Here is a 23,373-nt window from a genome sequence, read left to right on the forward strand (position 1 = left end):
CTACCAAATGCATTTATGATTTCAAATGTATTTCTCCTATGAGCAGAATAGGCAGGGCAGAATTTGGTGGGAGGAGAGTGTTACCAAATCAGCTGGGTCATGGGTGGACCCTGGGAAGAGCTAGCTTTTGAGATCCAAATACTGGTTACCTGCCAGAACCTTGTTCTGTTGTTCAGACTTGGCAACTTCACCCTCTGCCAGGTGTGCTATGAGTATATGAAATTGCCTTATGCCAAATGGGACTGTCGACCCTTCTAGCCCATAATTGTCTACTCCGGGGAGGCCAACATGGTTCCCCTTAGATGCCCCTGAGTTACGGCTGATAGGATTTGTAGTCCAACGTTTAGCAAGCCCCATGTTGGCTATCCTTGGTCTACCCTTTTATTTTGTGGTTTTATATTTTGATTTTATTCTGTGAACCGCCCTGAGACCTCCAGGTATAGGGCGGTATAATGATGATGATGATGATGATGATGATGATGATGATGATGATAATAAGGTAGAAGACTTTCTCAACTCTACATCTCAAAAGACGTTTGAATGAAGTATCAGCTCATGCAAGCAAAGCATCTGCACTATTCTAAGCCTCCCATTCCCTGACCTCCTGCACTGCAGGGTCTGGTGTGCTAGAAGAGGGAGGGCTCCACTTTAAGGTTAAAGGTTTGGTTTAGTGATCTTTTTACTGCACCCATGATTATGTGGCTGTAGTTAACAGCACATAGGTTCAAAAAGCCTTCTTCTATGACTTGATAAACCTGGGGGCGGGGGGGGGCAGCTGAAAGCAATGAAAAAAATACTGAGAAGAGGATGCCCTTAGAAAGGAGGAGGGAGAGCTCTGAAGATGAAACGGCATTCTTGCTTGCAGGGTGATGCATGACGCACACTCCAAAATGGGGGGAAATTGCTTGCTTATGTGTGAGCAGCTGCCTACATACTCCTGACCTGCATGCCAAATCTTACAAACTAATTTCTGTCAACCAACCAACCAACCAACCAACCAGTATAGTTAGAAACAGGCCCATGCAGAGCTTGTCTGGGTGGGAGTTTTGTCTTGGCATGACAGCGTAAGTCCAAGCGAGGCACCTGGCCGGCTGAGCACTCTGAGGCCAGGGGCATGGACCTGGTTAGAAACAGAAGGATGTGACTTGTGGGGAGGGGAGAAATGCCTGTGGGACTGGACTCACTCAAAACTTAATAACAACACTAACATTGGAATGGGGTAGCCCCAATTGAAAGAAAAGACCAGGTGGCTAGGAACTGAAATCAAGGTGCTTATTGCATGTTGTGTGCGTATGTGTGAGAGACAGATGAGGGAGAGAAATCATGAATGGTCTGGCAGTCATGGTGAGGAATGGTTGGATCTGTCAATTTTGGTTTCTCTCATTTTTTCCATTCTCCACACTTCCACATTAATTTCTGAATCTTTTTAAAGTCTTCATGAAAATTCACCAGCATTTTAATGCAATTTTCTCATAATACACACATTTATATGTAATTTTGCCCAATATACATATTGTTGCAAAATAATGTGATTCATTTATGTATGCTATTTTCACTAATATATGTGTTTTCAGATGCATTACATAGCTGGAGAACTGCACTGCAAAATTTGGAGATTTGTGGATTTCAGAGGGTAACCATCCTTTGAATAGTTTCAGAAACGGCCAATTAAGTAGGTTCCTCTCTAAATTCAAACGGAATTGGCTTTCTCGACCATCCCTTACCATGGCTTAATGGGGTTGGAGGCAAGACAATGGCAGCTATGGCCTACTGGAGAAATGTGGTTTGTTGAAGCAAGGTGTAGAGGTTGTATTTTAAGCTGGATCTAGTTCCCAACAAAGCAATCCTACCCACAATCAATTGATTTTGAGGAAAACCCAACTAATATCCCCTCCATCTCTACAAACATTTGCTGCAGGCGTACTACAAGTCCTCCACAAACTTGGGCCCTAAATACTTGCCTTCTATTGCAAAATCGTCCTTCCCACTTAGCAAGATGATCCTACTCTGAGACAAGAAGAAGACCAAGGGCATTCCCAGGAACACAAATCTCTCTCTGTGGAGCATGAGGCATACCTCACCAAGCTCTTAAGAAAAACTGTGGGATATGTTAATTGTGGACCTGGTTCCAACCTGTTCCATGCTGCTGCAAGCTAGCTGTTGCCACTAGGCTTTCCAGAGTGGCTTTGGCAATTACAGGCTTTGGACACTAACATGTTTACTTCATCAAATATTTTACTGCCGTACAAGAAAATGCCAGCAAGCAGAGCTGTTTCCTATTCAGATCTGCTCTTGAGGAAGAGCAGTGTGCCAAAACCTGGTCTTACTGAATTAGTTCAAAATACTGCCATTACCTTCAGTGAATGCTGGAAATGGCACACAGAGGACCAGTCTTTAGAGGCAAAACCTAGATGATAGTGAAACAAGGTAAATACAGATATAACTCAGGAAAACTGCCGAGAAAATGGAATTTTAGCTTTGGAGGAAATCAACATTGTATTACATGGGATTGTTTACTTTGGTTTCAGACATCACAGATGGTCAAACCAGTCCCTTATGTGAGCCTGTTGAAGTCCCATGCCTTAGGAATTTGGGATGACGTGTATTTTCCATAGTTTCCCCCTTAAAGTACTGATGAAGAATGTAACGGTTAGTCATGGATGGAAACCCTTTCATTGATGTTTTCCTGTTCCAACATCATTTCAGATTCAGGTGGATAGCTGTGTTGATCTGTCATAGTCATAATAAATATGAAAGATGAAAAAATCTTTTTAAATAATTCCAGTGGCACCTTTAATATCAACTAAATATAAGCTCTGAGACCTTTAGGTATAATATCCAAATTTTTGCATTTAGTTAGAAATAAAATATCAGTCTGTACCTGTGCGAGTTTTTTTTATAAGGTTGATGGACTTCCATTTCATGCAGCTCAATGTGGTGCCTTCCATAACTACAGATTCAGGTGGATAGCCATGTTGATCTGTCATGCCCTTCCCTGTGGAACCAAGTGCCATAACAGTAATCAACAGTTATAAGGTTGAAGCGACCTCTGCTTCAGAGTATCTGACAAAATGTGTACTACACACAAAAGCTCATACCTTGAAAGCTTATATTGTTGATCTTAAAGGTGCCACTGAAATTATTAAAAAAGATTTTTTCATCTTTCATCTTGTTATTTATTACAACATCATTTCATTTATTATCCCATAAAATCTGTTGATTGCAACTTTCAATATCATGTTACTTGGTATGTGTGGGAGGGCAAAGAAGGTGCCATTATTTCTGGAGTCTACTTGTAGCGTCTGACTACATGCCTCAGGTGGGCTTCCTCTTCCCTTCTCTGACAGTCAAATAGAGGCAGGGAGCAAGCTGGCAATGTAGAAATCTAATGTTCCTTCTCCCCTTTCCTCCCTTACAGAGCCTACAACAAAATAAGTGGAGTGGGAAGAAACAGGAATGCAACATAAGGGGAGGCATTAAGGTATATGGAGGGATGTCAGTTAGTGCTGGCTTTCTTGAGTCACATAAACTATTTCAAGGACATTGAGGTTATCTACCTATATACTGGTTGCCTGACACTTTAGCCTGTATCCTTTGTCATTATGATGTATACATTTCTTCAATTCAATTGTCCCCACGTGGTGGAGAAAGCATAACATATACAGAAGGCTCCTAGGGTGCCTGGTTGCTGTATATCTGTGCATCCATTATATTCTTGAAGGTCCTCCTTCTTCCTGCATCCTCTCTCCCACTGGTTTTAAAAAGTGCATTTCATTCCTGAACCATCCTCATTTAACTTGCGTGTTCCAACTACCCTGGCTCCGAGGGGGGAAAAGAAGATGTTGAAGCTCACAAAACCATGAATGATATTGATGTCACAGATGTGAAGAGCTAAAATGAGCTGTAACTCAGTTGGCAGGTTGGAGGAAGAACCTCTGTAGGATGTCCTTTTGCTAGCCATCAATCTGTGCTGCTTGCTGTGGTAGGTTAAATATCTATACAGGGAGAAAACTTGCCCATTAGTAAAATATTCACTTTTGTTAAACCCTTAAAGGTTTTGCTGGTGACCCTATTGCAGCTGGCAGATTTAACATGTGCAGTGTAGAAGCCGTTACATTGGACACACACTCCTTGTTGCTTGGGATTTTGCCCTATGCAGTCAGCTTGCCTTGGCATTCGCGTTTGGAACACTGAGCAGGCTTCCACCAGTCCCCGTTGTGGCAGTGACAGATGTTGCACTCGTCCACTTTCACTTCGATGCCAGCCGGAATGATGGTGGTTCCTGCAAAGCAGTTTGGACCTGGAAATGTACACACATAAATACATTAAACAGTGAAGCAGATTGGGGAATATGGATGTCTTTATGATGGGTACAATTCAGCCAAAAGTGGTTCACTTTTAAGCCCCACTGATGACAGAGCGCAATAGTTAAGCCCATGCTTAATTCTCTTCCATTGAAACCAGTGAAAGTTACAAGTGCCTTACTTGGGCGGTATTGAGCCCACTGTGATTACCACTGAATTGGACCCCCTGCCCCTTTCTTTGTTCCTTGCTGTCAGGGTAGCAATAGGGCAAAATGCCCCCACCCATTTACATTCAGAGTGGCAGCACAACCTTACTAAAATGACAGTGCTAGGACAACAGTCCTCCACCACACCTCAGAGCAGTAATTAACACACGGGGCACATGACATACACCTCTGTGCCAGCTGAGGCAGCTGCCTCACTCTGCCTAATGAACAGTCCTAGGCAGAATAACTGATCAGTAAATGCTTGGCAGTCTTGAGCTCCACTGTTCTCACAGCAGAGTGTTGTTTAGGGGCAAAGCTTAAATGCGAACCAGTCTTTGGGTTGGGCAATGTGGTCACAATCTATTAAGATGAAGGTCAAAATCAGGGCCTTTTTTCAGGGGATACTCAAGGACACGCAGTACTGGCACCTCTTTTTGTTGTTGTTAAAAAGTGTGGCACATACTATAACAACTTCATGGTGAGTACCGGCATCTATTTTTCTAGAAAAAAAGCATTGGTCATAATTACAGTGCAAACATCTCTTTCTAAACCTAATACTCTATCTACTTTACTCATGATCCAACACCCATGGAAGCAGCGAACAGTGGAAAGGTTCCATGTACCAATATAAACACTGTGTTGACAAACAGTAGAAAATCAGAAAAAAGACTGCTGAGCTGGCATCTAAGTAGACCCCAGACCATATGGTTCCGATCAGGGTCCAAATGCATGAATGTGAAAAGAGGATGCTTCATCACAGCCACATTTCCATAGCTGCTAATGGAGCATGTACTCCAGGGGTCAGCAACCTTTTTCAGCCGTGGGCCGGTCCACTGTCCCTCAGACCATGAGGTGGGCTGGACTATATTTTGAACAGAAAAAAATGAACAAATTCCTATGCCCCACAAATAACCCGGAGATGCATTTTAAATAAAAGCACACTTTCTACTCATGGGATCCAGCCCCCGGGCCTTAGTTTGCCTACCCATGATGTACGCCTTCCTTGATTACATACAGAGTATGGCAAAAGAGTGGCGCAGCAGAAAACAAAATGACGAGGAGCAGGTCTAGAACTATGGGTTCCTGGTTTCTTCTTATGGACAAGGCTATCATGAAATGCTGGCAAGCAGGAAGTGGGACATTACAGAGGCCACAACATTTCCCATCACTTTGTCATTGAAAAAGGATGGTGTCTGATGTCACGCTAAGGTGCTTTTTCCACTAGCACAAGCATTTATGCTGGCCAAATAGAACAATCTCTGGACCCGGAGATAATCCTCTGAGTCCCTTCTTTGTGTGCCTCCTCCATGAGGGGTCTTGAGGGTGGCAACACATAAACGGACCTTTTCTGCAGTGGCTCCCCATCTGTGAAATGCTCTCCCTTGGGAGCTTTGGCTGATACCTTCATTAGACACCTTTAGGCGCCTGGTGAAAATGCTCCTCTTCAATCAGCCCTTTGGCTGATTAACATCAAATGTTCTTTTAAGTGTGATGTGGGAGGGGAGAGTATTGGTTTGCTGTTTTCCTCCACTATGTATTTTGTGGTTTTTATTTTGTAATTTTAGTTTGTGAACCACCCTGAGAGCTATGGATGAAGAACAATATACAAATTCGAGGAGGAGGAGGAGGAGGAGGAGGAGGAGGAGGAGGAGGAGGAGAAGAAGAAGAAGAAGAAGAAGAAGAAGAAGAAGAAGAAGAAGAAGAAGAAGAAGAAGAAGAAATCTCCCTCCCCCCCATACACTGTTCTGGGAGGGTGCAGAAGTCACAAGCAAGGAGTGGGGGCAGGGAAGGCTATTGCACTAGCAAGACTCATTGTACTGGTGTCTGCTGGCACAACAAATTAGTTGAGTATGACCCAATGTGTGTTGGAGGGGTGCAGTTTCTGAACTTTTCTTTCAAATGTCTATGGCCAGCATCTTTACTGTGATCCTGGACCAGTTATTAATGGCATGGCTGGTGAGAGTGGAACTGAAGAAGCTGCAGGATGATCATGAATGTGAAGTCAGTCCACAGCATTCATGGGACATCTTTTTAAAATATAAAAAACAGATTTCTAGGTCCTATCGTTGTAGAGAAAACAAACCAAGCAGAGGAAAATCATATGGAAAAGCACAAAAACCAATGCTTAGGGTAGGGCTTCTTTTAGCACCACCCCCCTTTCTCATTTTCTCTGTGTACAAGTTGCAGACTGTCAAACTCTCTGTTTGCGCCCTCTACTGCCTTCCTATCTATTCTTCCAGGCCTCAGCAGTCTATATATTCTGCAGATTTTAATTTTCACTCAAGTTGGCAGGAGAGAGGAAAAGAGAGCAGGAAGTACATCCCACTTTTGCCATTCATTCTAGTTGCAGAATCTCAGCTTTCAGTTGCAGAATTATGATTCACAGTATAGGAGAAGTCTAGCTTCCCTTTTGTGTAGTCTTCCTCCAAATTCTCTCTGTATATTATGTGAATAAAGTTTCTTTTCTCCAAATGGTTTTAGGAGGAGAAATCTAATAATGAACATGACACATACTGGCAATTTACAGTGATTGCACTCCTATAGAAGTGCTTGCCTACTGCAGTGAGAGAGGTGGGGTCAAACTCTCTGGGGATGGAAAAGGGCACAGCTCTCCCAAAATCTCTTTAGAGCTGCAAGCGGGGTGGGGTGGGGAGATATAGTCCCTGAAAGTGCCTCCTTCCTTCCTTGGGTCCTGCGCTTGTTATTTGAGAACAATGAATTATGTATGGCAGAAATGATTTATTCATACTCCAAACAAGATTTATTATGGATTTTTATTTTATAAAAGAGATTTCTCTAATCTGCTTATTATCTTTCCCCTCCCCCAACTCCATTTATTTATGAGAAAATATCAAAAACCAAACCACTTCTAAGTCAGCAGGAATTTGTCTCTCATGCTCATAAAAGTCTTACTAAAAACAATGGCCCAGATGTTTATATACATGCATGCTATGTTAATCTCAGACTCACGTATACATAATTGCACTGTGCCTCCGTTAATACCACAACAAATACAAGGGGAATCAAAAGTAGGAGTTTGGGCAATGCTATTTTATTTATGTCTAGGGGCACAGACCAAAACCTGGCGGATCATTTAACTGCTGTTCTCCAGCGATTTAAATCTGCACCCTACTGACTCCCCCTTTCCCTGGCCTAATCTAAGTGCCAGCCAGATCGTGGGTGATATTCATCTCTCACTGGAGATGGGTAAGCAGCTGGAGGGTGGCAACTGTGGCCCTGGCTGGTGCCCACCAATGATAGTGAGCAGGAGGGACCAAGGGTGGGCTCATGGGGAGGCAGGTGGAAGACTAACTTGCAGGTCCAGACCCTGCAAGTGCCATTTCAGTCGCTCCAGGAGTATCCATACTGGACGATTGTGCTGTTGTTTTGGCATATCTAATATGGCACAAAGGCAAAGAAACGAATAAAAAATGAATAATTTTGGGAGTACAAACTCATTGTTAGAAGCCATATTCTATCTTCTGCAGTGTGATTACACAGAGATTCATAGGTTCACCCCATAGCCATATGTTTGAAAAAACCCTTCCCGTTTGAGACTACTTTCTGAGAAGATGGGCCCTGTCCCTGAAGCAGTTGCGGAAGTCCAATTCCTTTCTCATTTACATTTTGGAAATGTATTTACACTCGGGAGAGTTGTTTACATTTCTCTTCTTGTTTTTCTGGACCAAAGGCAAAGGAAATGATGATGGATTTCACACTTAGCCCCCTCTATTTTCTGCTCAGAATGCTCACCTGTAAATGGAAACTATTACAGGCAAATAGTTCCCATCTGCTCTGTCTAAATTGTAGATGAGCCTAAATTAGAGGTGCCAGTCTGTTTAATGGGGAAGCAGATCCAAAGCTGTGTTTAGCTTGGTCATACTCACTGGCCTCTGTGTGCCTCTCCCATGTACTTTTGTGAATGGGGTGGGCTGACTTTGGTCTGCTTTCCACGCCAGAGGCATTTACATTTTATAGCATTGGAAACCCATTTCTTTCATCTCATTAACTTTATGATCACCATGGGCTTTATTAGTGCACTTCTACAAGAGCCCAGGTTTTTTAAAAAAGAAAAAGAAAAAGAAACCCCTACCGCAGGCCCCAAGTCTGAAGTTGCCAGTTTTAACTACCTCAATGCAATTTAGATTGCTGTCAGCCAAGATAATGGATGGCTGCTAGATATTGTTCACATTAAAACGATGCCTTCTGCTTTGCTTATAAGCAGCACAATAAATTTTGTTCCCATTTGTATTGGCTTTTACAGCCCACCCACAATAAAACTGTGTGAGTAAGACATCCCCGGGTAACTGTCAAACCATCTTTCTGGGCTGCTTTGCACATATCCATCAGTTCCTGTCCAAGTGGCAGAAACCATATTGCTCAGCACTCTGTCTTCTGCTTATTGTTACAAATTTTGCATGCCTCCCCCTCTCTCTGCCAAGTGGTGGCAAGAGCCCATGGGGTTTCAAGCACTCACCCACGGTCTGTATTTCTTTGGAGAATTGAGACACAGCACAGACTGTTGTAGCTTTAAGAAATATGGTTTATTCACCTATTTCCACCTCCAGCCTCCATGGAGTGAGTCAAGATCTTACAACATGGTCATTTCACGAGGGGCTTGTCCCTCACAGAAGGGCAGCCCTGGGGTCCAAGACCTCTCTCCTAGCCAGCCTTCAGCCAGCCTCCCAAGATGGCTCCCAGTCTTTCCTCTCCCCTCTTCTTCCCAGCACACCTTGCTAAAAAAAAATCTTATAAGCAGCACAATAAATTTTGTTCCCATTTGTATTGGCTTTTACAGCCCACCCACAATAAAACTGTGTGAGTAAAAAAAACTGAGAACCAAACCAAAGTCCAAGGAGGTGCTGAGAGAAATTAAATTCCACCAAGCAGAATACTCAAAATTGATTAATCAGGAGATTGAATGGAAAATAAAACAGATGAAGCAAAGATCTTTTGAATCAGCAAATAAATGTGGAAAGCTGCTAGCTTGGCAGCTGAAAAAAAGACAAAAGCTAAACACGATAACAAATCTAGAGATTGATGGAAGGATCGTACAGAAACCAGAAGAAATTAGGAGGTGCTTCCACAGATACTTCAAAGAACTGTATGCACAGGGGCCCCAGAAAGAATCAGAGATAGATCAATTTTTAAAGATAAATGGACTATCAAAAATAACTCAAGATAAAAGATCAATCTTGAACTCTACAATAACCTCACAGGAAATTGAAGGTGCCATTCAGAATATGCAACTAGGCAAATCTCCAGGCCCGGATGGACTTACCTCCAAATATTACAAGGTTCTGAAGGACTATTTGATACAACCTTTGTTGGAGGTATGTAACCAGATTATGGATGGGAAGAGGGCACCAGAAACGTGGAAAGAAGCCTTCATCACATTGATACCTAAGTCAGAATCTGAAAAGACTCAGCTTAAAAACTACCGTCCCATCTCACTCCTAAATGTGGATTACAAAATATTTGCAGACATTTTGGCAAATAGACTTAAAAAAGTCTTAAATGAAGTAATTCATAAAGACCAAGCTGGCTTTCTCCCTGGTAGACATTTATATGAGAACACTAGAAACATCATTGACATTTTAGAACTTTTGCAGACTAACAGGAACACAAGGGCGGTGTTAATCTTTATTGATGCGGAGAAAGCATTTGACAACATATCTTGGATGTTTATGAAGAAGAACTTGGAAGGGATGGGAGTGGGACGGGGGTTTGAGAATGGATTACATGCAATCTATTCAGAACAAAAAGCTAAATTAATAGTGAACAATGTGGTGACGGAGGAATTTAAAATTGAAAAAGGGACACGACAAGGGTGCCCTCTATCCCCTCTGTTATTTATTTCAGTCCTGGAGGTGCTATTGAATATGATCAGAGAGGACCGGTTGGTACAAGGGATAGAGGTCGGAGTGAAACAATATAAACTGAAAGCTTTTGCAGATGACCTAGTTTTGACACTGCAGGAGCCAGAATCCAGTACAAAAAGAGTTCTCGAACTTATATCTGAATTTGGTCGGGTGGCGGGATTTAGGTTGAATAAACAAAAAACTAAGGTTCTGACCAAAAATTTAACAATTACAGAAACAGAGGGGTTTCAGAGAGAAACAGAACTGAATGTGGTTAAAAAAGTGAAATACCTTGGGATCTATTTGTCCTCCAAGAATTTGAATTTATTTAAGGATAATTATGAGAAATGTTGGTTGGAAGTTAAAAAGGATTTAGAAATTTGGTCAAGATTGAAACTTTCCTTGTTGGGAAGAATTGCAGCTATAAAAATGAATGTGTTGCCGAAAATGTTATTTTTGTTTCAAACCTTACAGATCGTGGACAGAGTGGATTGCTTTGGAAAATGGCAGAAGGATATATCTAGATTTATCTGGCAGGGCAAAAAGCCCCGAATAAAGTTTAAAATATTAACAGATTCGAAAGAAAGAGGGGGGTTTGCCCTGCCGGACTTGAGGTTGTATTATGAAGCTGCAGCCTTCTGCTGGCTGAAAGATTGGTTTTTGTTGGAAAACACCGATGTCCTAGATCTGGAAGGTTTTAATAATGCTTTTGGATGGCACGCATACCTATGGTACGACAAGGTTAAAGCACATAAATTGTTTAAAAGCCACATTGTCAGAAAAGCAATTTTCGCAGTCTGGATGAAATATAAAGACTTACTAGAGAGTAAAACTCCGAGGTGGCTATCACCAGTGGAGGCCAAGGCCCGAAAAAGACCCAATATGGAGGCCTATTGGCCGAAATATTGGGAATTGACTGAAAAAATTGGAGACAATTGGAAGTTGCAGAGCCAGGACAAACTAAAAAATAAGGTGCGAGATTGGCTACATTATGCTCAAATTCAAGAGGTTTTCAAAATGGACAAAAAAGTTGGTTTCCAGGTGGAAAAGTCGAAACTAGAGACAGAATTGTTAGAACCAAAGACAAAGCTGTTATCTAGAATGTATAACTTGCTGCTTATGTGGAATTTACAGGATGAGACAGTTAAATCTGCTATGATTAAATGGGCACAGGATGTTGGACACAACATTATGTTTGAAGACTGGGAAAGGTTATGGAACACCGGAATGAAATTCACGGCCAGTACGGCCTTGAAGGAAAACATTATGAAAATGATATACCGGTGGTACATGACCCCAGTCAAGTTAGCTAAGATACATCACCTGTCTGACAATAAATGTTGGAAGTGTAAGGAAGCAGAGGGGACTTTCTTTCACCTCTGGTGGACATGCCCAAAGGTTAAGGCTTTCTGGGAAATGATTTACAATGAGTTGAAAAAGGTATTTAGGTATACCTTTCCCAAGAAACCAGAGGCCTTCCTGTTGGGCATGGTAGACCAGAAAGTGTTAAAGAAGGACAGAACTTTGTTTATGTATGCTAGTATAGCAGCAAGAATACTCATCGCAAAGAACTGGAAGACACAAGATTTACCCACGCTGGAGGAATGGCAGATGCAGTTGATGGACTACATGGAGATAGCTGAACTGACCGGCAGAATCCGAGATTTGGATGTAGAAACAATTGAGGTGGACTGGAAAAAGTTTAAAGACTACTTGCAAAAGTATTACAAACTGTATGAATCTTAAGACGGTGCATGATTTGGAAATGATATGCTTTAGCAATTATGATTAAGTAAATAGTAAACTAAGTGATAAAAGAGAAAAGGAGATAATATGAAATTGAACATGTTACGTTTATTTTAAAGGTATAAAAATTGTGACATAATACATTGAATATAGATATATAACATGTAAAAGTTACAATAAGGTATGACATAAGGTAACAAATTGCTGACATTGTTAATATAAAGAACGCAGAATCGGAAGGGGTGGGGAAGTCCAAGTTGGGATTTTTGTTAAAAAAAAAAAAAATGGTTTCTTGTAAACTCCTTATTTGTTTGTAATGTATAAAATTTGGAAAGAAACGTAATAAAAAAAAATATTATAAAAAATAAAACTGTGTGAGTAAGACATCCCCGGGTAACTGTCAAACCATCTTTCTGGGCTGCTTTGCACATATCCATCAGTTCCTGTCCAAGTGGCAGAAACCATATTGCTCAGCACTCTGTCTTCTGCTTATTGTTACAAATTTTGCATGCCTCCCCCTCTCTCTGCCAAGTGGTGGCAAGAGCCCATGGGGTTTCAAGCACTCACCCACGGTCTGTATTTCTTTGGAGAATTGAGACACAGCACAGACTGTTGTAGCTTTAAGAAATATGGTTTATTCACCTATTTCCACCTCCAGCCTCCATGGAGTGAGTCAAGATCTTACAACATGGTCATTTCACGAGGGGCTTGTCCCTCACAGAAGGGCAGCCCTGGGGTCCAAGACCTCTCTCCTAGCCAGCCTTCAGCCAGCCTCCCAAGATGGCTCCCAGTCTTTCCTCTCCCCTCTTCTTCCCAGCACACCTTGCTAAAAAAAAATCTTTTCTTGTCGCCTCAAACACACACCCCATCACCTTGGCAACATCTGTCTCCCCAGGCCAAATAATTCCTCTCAGATGGCCCATCAACACCTTTTGTCATGTTAATGGATTTGCTCTTCACTAGGCCAGCCAGGGTGGTTTGCATAAGCCAGCCCAGGGATTCCTTGTCTGGCACAGCTCTGCAGCTTATACTGTCATCCATACCCCAATTAATCAAAATCCTACCATTTATTAATTTTTCGTGTTTAGGGGGTCCCCCAAAATCTATAACAATATTGTTGTGTGTGGTTGCTTTTCAAGGCATCAGTCACTGGCCCAGATTTTCACACCATACATGAGTTGATCACAGAGTATTGCTGTTGCCCTACGTGTAGGCCCTGTTATGCAGAATTTTTCTTTTTGCCTGAAACTTTTGGCCAGGAGTAATCCCAACTGTTTCACCACATTTCTCATTTTGCCCATGAAATGTCCTCATTTCAAGAAATTAAGGCAAAGGATGCATTTTCAAGGCAGTTTAATGCAAACAAACAAACAAACAAACAAACAAACAGAACAAAAACACACCCTGAAATCATATACACAATCTCATTGCTGTACAGTGGAACCTTGGGTTACGTACTGTCCTCCTTATGAACGCTTCGGGTAACAAGCTCCGTTAACCCAGAAGTAGATGCCCCTAGTTGCGAACTTTGCCCCAGGATGTGAGCACAAGTTGCGCAGTGGCAGCGCAGCAGCAGGAAGCCCCATAAGCAAAAGCGCACCTCAGGTTCAGAAGGGTTTCAGGTTAAGAACGGACCTCCAGAACAAATTAAGTTCTTAACCGGAGGTACGACTGTATGTCAAAACAAGGCTCAAGCCCAAGATACATCAAGAAAAAGCTGGGATTAAGCATCTGATAATATACCAAGAGGGACTGGTTGAATCTTCAGTGGAGTCCCAGGGAAGCATTACTTATGTGTAGGCTGCACTTTCAGCCCTGCCCCTCATGTCAGAACTTCTATTTTTATCAACCACACACTGTGTGTGGGTGTCTGTATTGAAAGGTCAACATACAAGTTCCTCCTCATATGTTGGGCCTACGCAATTGGTACACCCACACAAGTAAATATCCCAACTGCATAAGACAGGATGTGTGGTGGCCTTTTTGAAGAGAGACGAGTGTGCTCAGTGTGTGGTTGTTAAAAGAAGACTTGGTGTCAAGGGTATGGATAATGTATTCCTAGGACTAAAGTTAATGGAACTGAGCCAAAAGTAGCCCTCCTTGACCCTGACACTGGGGTCACCAAGGGCAGAGTGCCAGTCCAGCTCTCACTCCAATGATACCCCTGAGTGCATGCTGGACAGGGGGGTGGCTTGAGTGCTTGGTGCATACATGGATATGTGAGAGTGTGGAGTAACTGTGATTACCTTTTCTCTGCAGCCACTAACAGCCTGCAGCCTCCAGCGGGATTGCAATGAGGCAATGCAGCTCTCAGGCTGAAAACAATTCCCCTCCCCCTTGCACCAGCAGACTAGGCTAAAAATGACCTATACTGTGGTATCTCAGGTTACAGATGCTTCAGGTTACAGACTCTGCTAACCCAGAAATAGTACCTCGGGTTAAGAACTTTACCTCAGGATGAGAACAGAAATCGGGCGGCAGCGGTGGGAGGCCCCATTAGCTAAAGTGGTCCCTCAGGTTAAGAACAGTTTCAGGTTAAGAATGGACCTCTGGAACGAATTAAGTTCTTAACCCGAGGTAGCACTGTAATTCTGTGCTTAGCCCAGAATACTGGGCTAATTTTTGGTGAGGTGATAAACCACCACAGACTGTACACAATTCTCTGCCCCTAGAAAACTAGTATGCCAAGGGGAAAACTCAGCTTGAAACCTTTCCTGTGACATACTACCATTTTCTATATGATTTGTGTTTTGTAAGGTGGAGCTTTCAGTCCTGCGAGTTCCCATCTGCAGTCTGAACTGGTTCAGCTCAGGCACAGATTTTCTACCTCAGTGAGAAATGGGCCCTTGCTGCAGTGCTGTGATGCCATTCTGATTAGGCAGACACATCTCCCGCTTTTAAATGCCTTGGGTCAAATAATCTAGGAAAGGCAATAACTGTTTGTAGTTGCTCTGTGAGCAGCCAAGCCAATTACCTGTGCCACTTTAATGAGAGGCATCCTGATTGCTTGCCAGATTGCCAACAAAAGGAGGCTGTAGTAAGGTTCCAGCTGTCATGTGTGGGGGTCTTGGGCAACAGCTACTCAGCCAGCTCACTCGTCCCTGGGATACTGAGAAAAATCCTTTTCATTAAATCTAAGAACAAAAAGATTCCTCTGGAGATCACATGAAGACGGAAAATAGGGGACAGAAGAGGAGGAGACTGTATTTTCTGTGGTTGCCCTCAGGCAGGCTGTTAATTATTTTATTGGAAAATTCAATATTGCTCAGACTCCCACACACAGTTGAAGAGTTCTCTTGGCACTTAAAACTGTGATTTGCTGCATTGGCCTCCATTTAACTATGCCAAAAGGAATAAAGGGAGGAAGCTGGGATCTTTTTTCTCTTCCCCACCCCCTCCATTCTGTGACAAGAGGCTGAGGGAAACCTCTGCCTGGCATATACTGGCGCTGCATGCCTTTGCACCTGTTGCCTGCCTCTCTGTAGCAAAGCCTCACTACCTAAGGAGGCCTTTGGCCATGTCTCTGGCACCAAATGTTGTGGGGGCCAGATGAGACAGTATTCCAGGCCCACCAAGCTTCAGTCGTGATCTGGATGGAGACGGACATTTGACACAGCAGAATCAGGGAGGGTGGTACATAGCAATCAATTGGCATACTGCCTGAGGCATATATTTTAAGGACTGGAGCCCAGTGATTAAACAAAATGCAAAAAAGGGGCAAAGGGCTAGGCCAGGGGCCTCCAACCTTGCCACAAAAATGGAGACATGTCCCAATGTTTTTTTTATTCTACCATCTACCGTATTTTTCGCCCTATAGGATGCACTTTCCCCCCTCCAAAAATGAAGGGGAAATGTGTGTGCGTCCTATGGGGCGAATGCAGGCTTTCCTTGAAGCCTGGAGAGCGAGAGGGGTCGGTGCGCACCGACCCCTCTCGCTCTCCAGGCTTCGCGGACCTCTCCGCAAGCAGCAGGAGCGCTTCCACTGCTTGCGGAGAGTTGCCTGCATGCTGAAGCCTGCCCTTGCTGAGCTCAGCGCGTCCAGGCTTCGCGGACCTCTCAGCAAGCAGCGGGAGCCAGCGCTTGGCTCCCACGGCTTGCAGAGAGCTGCCTGTTTGGGGGCTGGGGTCGGGGGAAGCTCAGGCCTCCCCTGCCCCAGCCCCGCGCCTGGGGGGGGGGGAATAATTCCCCCCCTTTATTTCCCCCCAAAAAAACTAGATGTGCCTTATGGGACGTTGCGTCCTATAGGGCGAAAAATACGGTACTCTCTCCCCCAACCCCTTGTTTCTGTAGTTGTGTTTTCTCCTGCCTGGCACTGCAGTGGTGTAGAATGGGTTGCCAGCACCCAGAGCCAAACGGGTGGGGGGGGATGGGAGGGAGTTGGCATACACATGCTCATTCAATGGCCTAACAGCACCCCCAACATGTAGGAGATCACAGCTGCATAGATAAGAAAATTGGAGTTGTTCCATTGTCTGGAGAGGTCATTTCCTGGTTCACACAGAGAACCTATTTTCAAAGGAGCCCAGCGACAGAAGCATGCAGCTGCACTGAGGCAGCTCTGGGTATTTTGCACCAGGGGCAACCACCCCTGTGCGCCCCCCACTACGTCACTATGGCATTGTCCACCCTACAGTGGCCATGTGTCCTGGTTCACAGAAGTCTGGTCCAAGTCTGGCTTAAAGATGAGGGATTCTAAAAAAGGGAGCTTCGGGGCTTTGAGCTTGCCATCAACACATTACAGGAAGATAATGTAGCGATGTTATTTGTGTCCAATGTAATTAGCAAAAATGTATAAAAGTGTATCAAATATCTGTTGGAAATGTAAGGGAAAGGAAGGTACCTTCTACCACATGTGGTAGACCTGTAGAAAAGTAAAAGACTTCTGGGAAATGATATACAATGAATTGAAAAATATGTTTAGGATAACCTTTGCAAAAAAACAACAACCCAGAGGCCTTTTTACTTGGAATAACAAGGGAGGGAATTCCAATGGAGTTAAAAACATTATTTATGTATGTGACAACAGCCGCAAGAATATTGCTCGCCCAGAACTGGAAACAGGAGAAGAAGAATGGATAATTAAGATGATGGACTATGCTGAAATGGCAAAGAGGACCTCGAAGATCAGAGATCAAGATGAGAAAAAGTTCGAGTTGGAATGGAAGAAATTTATAGACTATTTGAAAGACCAAACTATATTAAAACGCTAGCAGGTTTGATATAACATTTATGCAATTATATAATTGGAATTAAGATAAATTAGAGAAAATAATGATATTGGAGATACAATTAGATGCATGAATTTTTTTGCGGGGGGATTGGAATCCGGGGTGGGGGTGGGGAAGTCCATTTTGTTTTATATTTGGAGAAGTATTGAAATGATGAATTATTGTGATTATAAAAACTTTGAAAATAAAATTATTATTTTTTAAAAAAAGAGATTGCCACCAACACTTAGCAGCACCTGGTCAGCAGACTGAAAAAGCACATCTGCTACCTGGCTGGTTCTAAATGTGCGCCTATGTGTATAAATGATCATATGCAGATTGCTCTCCTCTTTTGTCTTTTTTTTGTGAGGTAGTTTTTATTTTTTGGTAATGCATAACTAGCCACCCCTAGTCAATTTGCTGTAATAGTTAAGGAATGTCACACTAGAACTGGGGCTATGCAACTTCTTTCCCCTCCCCTCTCATCCATGAAGCCATGACCTAAATTAAAGGTAGATGAAGGTAATGATAAATATATTTTTAAAAATCAATGGGCTATAAAATAGATTGAGGAGGAAATGGGAGGGTTCTAGGAGATCTGAAGCAGGGGACCACTCTCAATGGAGCCAAAGTTTCACTTAAAGATCAAACCTCCTTAAAGGCTTCCAGCTTCCCAAAATTTATCCGTTCAATCAGCACTAGGTCTATCAGGTTGCCAAGCCAGCCTTGACCATCCAGGGGACATTTCTATATTTAGCTGCTAACACTGCTCTGTATCCAAACCTGCAAGCCAGGAGAGGGTCTGCCAGGGTCAATAGTGGCAGCAAAAATCCAAACACTGAATATATAAAATGAAAACCATGAGCAATGCCCATCTCTAAATGTGTATACCTAACACCGAAAGATTAAGCCAGCAGTGACAGCCATTGCCCTCACTTCTTTGTTCCCAAAGAACTGGCAGTTCTCAGCGCCTGCAGCTGTGCAATTATTGACAACCCGTTCCAAATACCTGGGCAATCCAGAAGCAGAAATGGAAAATGTAGCATGTTGGGATTTAATGTGGAATTGTGCTGTTCCTTGGAGGAGTGGCTGCTGTTGATGGATGGGTATTATGTTTTGTAGTTGCATCCAAGATAAGTGGGCGGCACTGTATGTTGTGAAACTTTGCATTTTGTAGAGTTAATTGCTGGGGTGATATTGTGTATAATTTGACATTGCTGCTTAGTATGTATTCGTTATGCATTATGTACTATTAGGGATTATTTATTTCCATTCATTGCTCATTATTATGAATTGTACTTACACAGTCATTTTAATTATTTGTATTGCATGGGTATTATGATATGTATTGACATACATTGTTTATTAGGTGAGGGAGAGTCATTTTGTTGTTGCCATTATTAAACATTTAGGAGTCAGAAACCTTTGCTCATCTACTGCAAATCACTCAGAGATCTACCAATAGGTTACAAACTACCTTGTGCAATGTATTCGACTTCTAACATTTTCACTCTGATCCAGAGACTCCTGTTGTGCCTGGGCTTCTGCACTCACTTTGACTTGAAGGACTTCACCATTGAGTGCTCTGATCTGTCTCCACCACTGAAACGAATAAGGAAGCTTCTGCACTTGCAAGAGGTTTCTTCAGCTGTCAGAACCACACAGATCTGAAGCAGTCTATGTGTGATTTGGGAATGATTTGGTTTATTACTAATATATAAATATATTAAAGCTTGAATGAACTATTTCTGGAAGACATTTCTCTGATATAAATTATGCCATGATAACAAGTATCATATTATTTGGGGCCATCATAGCAAGAACTATGTCCCCCATGAATCCTTTCAGGAAGCAACCTTGATAAACTAATCATTTCTAGAGCCAAAGAGGATGTAACTGCAACAGTTGATCTAAGAGGAAGAACAGGCAAGTGGTGTCTGTTGTTCATGTCAGTGAATTTATTAGGGTTCACAGAATAACCCCAGTTAATGGGAGCAATTATTGTTAATTATATGGATATTTCAATACAGACTTTTCTTCACTGCCGTGCACATTTCCCTGAACACGATGCATATTTTTTGGATTGCACATTCTGGCCTTTTGGACACAGTATGCTCATAAGTTATGCCATGTTACTGAAAATTGCAGCGGAAGTTCTAAAAATATTCCAGCAGAGGTTATCATTACTTTATCTAGCCTAGTCCTGACTGGTAATAACTTTACATTCAATGGAGGCACACTATCTGCAACTACAAGGCACAGCTATGGGCACTTGAATGACTCCATCTTACGCAAATCACTTTAGGGCAAAATTTAAACAAGAGATTCCCCATTGACTGCTGGATATTGTTCCCAGCCAGAAACAAGATCACACAACCAAGAAATCAGGATTTCGTCCCCACTCATTTGATGAGTGGTGATAAAAGCCCCATGCAAAAGCACTCTTTGAAGCAGCTCTCACGTGGGAGCCCGTTCAAAGAGGGTCCCTGCCCCCCGCCCAAGGCTAAAGCTCATGAGCTCCTGTGTGCTCAAAGGCCACCTTAAAGCCTTTTTCACATCTTCCACCTTCCCCATTAAGTTCCTGACACTGGAGACAAGGGGGGGGGATTTGGAAAAGTCTTTGCAAGTCTCCTTCCCTCCTCCTTCAAATCCCTGATGTTCAGAACTTAAAGTGGGAAGTGGGGAGACTTGCAAAGGCTTTTCCAAGTCTCTCAAGCCCCCAATATTCGGGAATTTAATAGAGGTAGAGGTGGGGACTTGGAAAAGCTTTCCTTCTTTCCCTTCTGCCACAGGGATGCGGGAGAAGCTGTCTTCCTCTACTTTGTCAGGGTTGAAGGAGAGGAAAAAGCTTCACTCCACTACAATGGGAGAGAAGGAAGCCAGAGGGGTTTCCAAGCAAAGCGCCAGAGAGAACTTCTTTCTCACTTTTCTGCAGCCGCAATGGGTGATAGGTTGTTAGGAGGGCGGGGTCTGCCCTCTTGTCAATTGCATGATGGCATAATAATGATATATGATTGACAGGTGGGTGGTTACACCATCCTTCCTGTCCAATTTGGCCTGCAAGTCTGATCCTGATCCCTGACCACTTTAGAGAGTAAAGGCGTTCTGAACATTCCAGCTGCAAAGCTCGTGTCACTGCCACTATGGTCCGGTTGAATATGGTAGGTAGAAGTCTCCTGGGACTTTCACCAAGTATAAATCCCAGTATTCTTTCTGTTAAGTAAAAATTGGTATCTGCTCCAAGAAACCACTAGCATGGTAGGATCCAAATTCCTGCTTTGAGGAGACTCCATTGTCTTCAGCTAGTGGATTGTGACTCATAACTGGATCTTGCCCTGACCCTGCTGGTCAAAGGCTCATCTCCTTTCTCTCATTGGTCCACCAGTTGCATATGGGAAATTCACAAGGAGGATATGAATACAACAGCAGCCTCTCTACTTCTTATTCCCAGCATACTGCCTCTGACAGTGGATGTAATGCAGAGCAGAGTGTAGGAAAACCGAGAGAAGGAGTGGGGGGGTGAGAGAGAGCATGCTACAGCTAAACTTAAATAAATAAAAGCTGGCCTGATCTTACAGGCAGGGGTCAAAGTTGCCCTAAGACTGAAACAAGCCCTAAGACAACCATAATCTATTTAATTTTGTACTGTCAAAGGAAGCCTCCCTGTTACTTTTTTTTGGCTCCTTTTTTTTTACTCAACCAAGTCTCAAATAAACCATCACAATGCTATTTCTAGCTCTGTCAATAATCAGTGTGCATTCAAATAATGGCATTATTAAAGAAGCAGCTGTATATGTTGGTAACACAATGGGGTAGTTTGCATCCACTGAAGACATTTTATTGAATTAAAAGCCTATGTATTATTCCACTGAGGCAAACAAACAGGCTTCCACAGAGACCCACTGCAGGTCTTGTTTTCTTAATACACCAGGGAGCAAGACCTGCCTGGATTTCTATACAATCTAGTGGAGGATTAGCATGGACTGGGGAGGGGGTAGGGGGCGGGAGAAAGAAAACAGTGCCATTCAAAGCAAGGCAGGAGAGCATCTTCCTTGCATTGAAGTCAGAATAATCAAAGCTCAGGGCTGGCAATAGAAAATCACCAGAGCAGATTTTAGGTTCATCCTGAAAATATACATAGAATTTGAACGGTCCAAAACAGGGGAAAAGGTGGGGGTCAGGGAATGAAGAACACTGGGAAGTAATATGAAGGTCAGGAAAAAGAATGCAATACAAGATACTTTACTATCATACAGAGAGCATATAAGCATGTATTTAAAAAAGAAAGAAAACTGAAAACACAAAATACAAAAAAACCTTTTCAGCATGTTATTCAGTAAAATGATGTCTGTTATAAGAATTTTAAGGTTATATCTATATCTATATCTATATCTATATCTATATCTATATCTATATCTATATCATCTATATCTATATCTATATAAAACCTTATATATACCGTATACACCACATGTCTGAAAACAGTACACGAAAAAGTCCTGAAACCATTTTGTTTCTCCCGAACTCACCTCAAATGTTTCTCTGCAAGGAGGGAGGAAATGAGAAAACCTACCCATTGTCTCTTTGCTCACAGACCCTGCCTTAAGGGCACATTTAAGATATGAATAGGGCAAGCCTGTAACCTGGATACAGGAATTGAGTAGTTATCATAACAAAAGAGTGGCCAGGATGCCCAAGTAATCCAATCAGGTAACCTGGCAGACAGGATAAAAACAAGGCACTCAGATTTCTGTTGTCCGCCCCTTCTGTGATGTATGTATGATGTATGGAGGGGTGGTCTTGGGCTCCAGGGTGGGCAGTGCAAAAGTCTATATAAGGGCTTGCACACCTTTGTCCTGGGTCCTCCTCCTCTCTCCCGCATGTGGGGGGAGCACCCTGTTGCAGCAGTTTTAATAAAGATCAGGCTTACTAGCTGCTTTGCTTCTCAATATTCTCTGGTTGGCCTCTGTTATTTTCCCCTACCAATAGAGAACCTAAAAAAGGACTCTATATGGGCTCTTGGATACCACATAAGGGAAAAGGAGCAGTTTTTTCTTATAACAATTTGGTGAGCCAGGCTACATGAAAACCCCCAGCATACAAAGTATGATGAAGACCAATAGTTGTAACTGCCACACGTGTTTCAGTTTTATGGTCTTATTCAGTGGCATATATGCTGTATGGGATAAATTGGCAGTTTTTCATTAAAAAAACACACCAAGATGTGTGAAATGTATCATCCATCTTGACTCTGGATTTCTGTGAAAAGTTTAAGCGAAAAATGATTCCATGGTGTGTGCTGCACTAAAATACAACTCACTTAGCTGTAAAGGGAGCTAAAGTGGATTTACACTTTTGACCAAAAGCAATGGATTCAATTTGGGGTGTGTGTTTGTTGAAATCTACCCCTGGGCAGACTTGGTATAGTCCAGCTAATGTCTGCTTTGAAGTCTGGAACTTCAAATAACAGTCTCTGTGACCATCAAAATATTGCATATGCAAGCCAACCTAATCAAAGCCACATGGCACTCACATTGCTAAAATAGCATTTTAAAATACCACAATTAAAGTATTCTACTTCCCTTTCATGAGCCCAGAGCAAGCACCATAATTGAGGGCAATTGTGCTAGAACAAGCCTATTTTGTTGACACTAACGCTTCTTTCAAAGTAAAATATGAGTCAGTCCCAATCCCTGTTAGGGTTTCATTGAGATGCAGAGTAAATTGTCAGATTGCTATGGCATCTTGGAAGGACTATGTGTGAAAGCAAGCTGGAAGCAAAAGCATGTGGCTTAATTGTCTTTAGAGCTCTGAACATATGGCATTGTGCTGGCATTGCTCACATTTAAGCGGTCGCATGCCAAATGCCATGACAAATCCTAAACGCATTGGCAGGTTAAACATCCCACTCTTACAAATCTCAGGAAAGCCTATAGAAATCAATGTGTTTGCCCGAGGGCTCCACCAGTACAGAACCTAACCTTGGGTGTTGGATTGAATTCTGGTATAAAGGAAATCAAAGAGTAAACACAATGGAAAATCAGGGTGA

At 42.6% G+C, this 23,373-nt stretch overlaps 1 protein-coding gene across 1 annotated transcript in view; it reads right to left on the reverse strand.

The window, feature by feature from the left end:
* Nucleotides 1–591: 591 nt before the first annotated feature.
* The window catches only part of VWC2L (von Willebrand factor C domain containing 2 like), a 115,902-nt gene continuing 93,120 nt past the window's right edge, over nucleotides 592–23,373 (reverse strand). Inside the window, exon 4 of the mRNA XM_053364599.1 lies at nucleotides 592–4,300. Within this exon, the coding sequence (XP_053220574.1) occupies nucleotides 4,152–4,300 (149 nt within the window). The 3' untranslated portion in view covers nucleotides 592–4,151. The remainder of the gene's footprint in view (nucleotides 4,301–23,373) is intronic.

This window comes from Podarcis raffonei, chromosome 1 (assembly GCF_027172205.1).
Source record: "Podarcis raffonei isolate rPodRaf1 chromosome 1, rPodRaf1.pri, whole genome shotgun sequence".
Classification (NCBI taxonomy): Eukaryota; Metazoa; Chordata; class Lepidosauria; order Squamata; family Lacertidae; genus Podarcis; species Podarcis raffonei.